This window comes from Gavialis gangeticus, unplaced genomic scaffold (assembly GCF_001723915.1).
Source record: "Gavialis gangeticus isolate Ggan-Ray unplaced genomic scaffold, GavGan_comp1, whole genome shotgun sequence".
In the NCBI taxonomy this organism is placed as follows: Eukaryota; Metazoa; Chordata; order Crocodylia; family Gavialidae; genus Gavialis; species Gavialis gangeticus.
In genome coordinates, this window is record NW_017729031.1 from 73,955,432 (window position 1) to 73,958,857 (window position 3,426).

At 40.8% G+C, this 3,426-nt stretch overlaps 1 protein-coding gene across 1 annotated transcript in view; it reads right to left on the reverse strand.

The window, feature by feature from the left end:
- The window catches only part of TMEFF2 (transmembrane protein with EGF like and two follistatin like domains 2), a 299,411-nt gene that overhangs the window by 126,209 nt on the left and 169,776 nt on the right, over positions 1–3,426 (reverse strand). Inside the window, exon 5 of the mRNA XM_019523121.1 lies at positions 408–504. Coding sequence (XP_019378666.1) covers positions 408–504 — 97 coding nt within the window. The remainder of the gene's footprint in view (positions 1–407; positions 505–3,426) is intronic.

Consider the following 3,426-nt stretch of genomic DNA (forward strand, 5'->3'; position numbering starts at 1 on the left):
GGGGGGGGGGGGGCGGGGGGTCTCTGATCGGATTGCTCCTTCACTTAGGTGGACTTGTTAATCAATGAAATCAAAGATTGGGATCTTCTCAACCCCTCTCCCCTCATGAGTCAAAGTGTAATTCAAACCCTAGTCACATGGCATGATAGTTTCCATTGAACAATGTTGCCTGTTGCTTGATGGAAATAACATTTGTCAAGGGCCTTTGTGACAAAATGGACAAGTCTGTAGTCTTAGAATATGGGAAAATGAATATACATGCCTAGAGGGTTAAACAGGTACATTTAATTAAATAATTAGCCAATTTTTGAAGGGAGGACTGGGAGAAGTGGTATGTTTAATTTTTTAGTAATATCCCACAAACATGCTCTCTAAAACAAGACAAAAATAGAAAAAAAATACCATACCAAACATCCTCTGCATCTTCATCACACTCTGCCCCAAACTGGCAAATGTCACAAGTTGATGTCTCTTTTTGACTGGTTTCTCCTGAGCCTTCATTGACTGTTTTATAGAAACAAAAAAATGCATATTAGAAACACACAACTATAGTATAGTGAGTCTCATCTACATGAATCTTAGAAATGTCTATTGACCTTTGAAAGTTTAACACAGAACTCAACATGCTAGTTCTTGATCGGTAGCCAGTATTTCAAACATGGAACGAATACAAATATCTTTTCCTCCTCCTTGGCCTCAGATAAATTCCAGAAACCAGAAGTGAGTGTATTTGTGGAGAGAAGAGAGGAGGAACTGGGGGAATATATTAATATGTTTTCTTGTTTAAACAATAATGTTTTCTCAAATCTGTAACTAAGAATGGGGGTAGTGTTATTGTGCTGCACTGTTTTGTTCCTGGAAAAAAACCCTGAAGAACATCAATAGTGTAGCATAGTTATCCACTTGTGTTCCTTTGCAGTGTGCACAGGTGAAGACATGGTGAGGGACTCAGGGGAATGTTTCCCTACAAAATGCTTTGAAATTACCTGTCAGTCTGGCCCATTTCAAAAGCAAAAGATTTCTTTCTTTGGAAGTATTTTAATAAATGTCAAGAATTAGTCATCTTTGGAAAAAGATGAGTTAGCACTTTCTAGTTAAGCGGATGAACTTCATCATGGGCAAGGGAAATAATAAGGTTGTTTCAAATTAGGGGCATAACTTTTTCATACGACCTGTTTAGTATGACACTGGCCATAGGGTAACATTTTCAAAAGTTTTTAAGTGAAATAAGAGTCTAAGTCTCACTGAAAGCCAATGGAACTTAGGTCCCTACATCACTTACAGCATAGTTACTCTGTAATTGAAGGTGTGACTGAAGCATGGGTAGAGAAGCTTACATCTAGTTAACATGGATAACAATATAGTTGAATAGAGGTAGTTAGCTATTTAAGTCTGAAGTTCGACAGAAAGCAGGGGGCATTACTGACTAATTGACTAAGTTGTTCAGAGAGGCATGAGCTTTCACAGGTTACATACTCAGTAGCACTGAAGATCTGGTGGTATGGGCTTTAGCATGACTTGAATGGATAAGGTGAGAAGATAAAAGCACTGAAAAATATTTCATTTGTTTTAATGCTAGATGAGATGGATAATGTCATGGTAGGTACCTGGGAAAGGGTTTTGTGAAATGATTCAACATAACATTATACAGTTAAAAAAATTCCACAGCTGTTGATAGACAGTTCTTACTAAGCCATAATTCATAATATAGCATATTTTCCTGCACATAACTTGCACCTTTTCGCCAAAAATAAGGCCCTCAAAAATGGGGTGTCTGTATTAAGTGGGGGATTTGTTTTCATTACTGGAAAAGAAGCAAGGGTGGGTACACTATGAATGCCATGCAGCTGCCAAAACTGCTGCTGCTTGTCTGGATCAGGAAGCTGAAGGGGCAGAGTCCTGTGTTAACCCTCTCACAGGTGTACCTATTGGGTGAGCACTGCAGCTTGTGCCTGACTGAGCAAGTGAGCTGCTTGTAATATCTTTATTAGGGTTATGATGTAGAAACAACACTTTATTATTCACAGGAACTTTTATAAAAAGCTATCTCCAGTAAAGAAGGAACAGCCTTGCTACTACCTTGGCAAAAGCCTGGGCCTAGCCTTTTTGCTGGCCTGCCATGCCAGAAAGTTCCTGTTTCCTCACCCAGACTATCTCCTGGGGTGCCCCATTTCCTGATCACTCTGTTTCTAGGACTTATTCTATGTCACACAGGGTGTGTCTATACGATTATTAATATACTGTAATTACGGTGCATTAAGTTTAGTATATGTAATAACCGGCACCAACATAATACACCATAATTGGTGCTACTGAGTAGTAGCACCAGTGCACACTTTTTTATGACACTAATGCATAAACTAATTCTACTGCATATTCGCTCATCAGCACAGTTTTTGCCTGTTGCGCTAATGTGCAGGAGAATTAGTCTGTGGTGCACTGACTGTCTCATGTGGATGTGCCCACAGTCAGCCAAGAATATGGAAGAATCTTTTTTTTCTAAATTCTGCCTTCCAAAAAGAAGGTGTGTGTTTTATTGGGGGTATACTGTATGCAAGAAAATATGGTACTTCTTACGCTTACAGAATAATTAGATTATACCTCAGCTTTGACTGATGTTATTATTTGCAAAGAAATTTTTTGGCTAGGGATAGAAATTAAAAAAGCCAGAGCCTGAACTGATTCAATCTTTGCGGGTTAGTCTAACCTGCATACTTTGAACCAATTTACAAGTGAACAGACCTTCACTTTTGACTCTAGAAATGCAAGCACATGCCTGCAGTGGCTCAGGTCAGAAGCTGGGGGATGCTAGAGTAAGCCTTCAGCTGAAGGGAAACTAAGCTGAGGAAAGGGGCATGTCCAGGCCCTGGCAGGCCTGAGTTTGATTGGAGAGGGGTTTAAAACCCCACCCTGGCCTGCAGGTCTGCCTGGAGGGCGAAGAGGGAAGCAGCCTCTGTCAGGGGTCCTCAGTCCTCTTGCCAGGCAAATCCTGCAGCACTCCAGAGCAGGGTTTCCCACCCCCACCCCTTTTTCAGCTAGCCAGAGCAGTGATAGTACTTGGGCTAGGGAGGAGACGGGTGGAACAGCCCAGCCCAGGGCTGCAGAGAATGCTGGGATGCCGGAGGATTCTGATTTAACTTGAATCCAGGAAGGGGCCTGGGACACAAGTTCCGTAAACCAGTTTGACCTCAATCAGTTAAGTCTGATATAACTTTCATCCAGGTATATCTCAAACTGATTTCGGCCATTTTGAAATTGCACTGAACTTATGTTCTGTTATAGGTTTAAACCGGTTTCTGATCACTTAAACTGGTTTATGTGTAAGTTCAGTCCCTAGCATTTATGCCTTCTTGTGCCCTTCTGGTTTTTGTTCACTCATACCTAGAACTGCTTTGAAGATTTTATAGTATAGAAAATAGGTTGGAA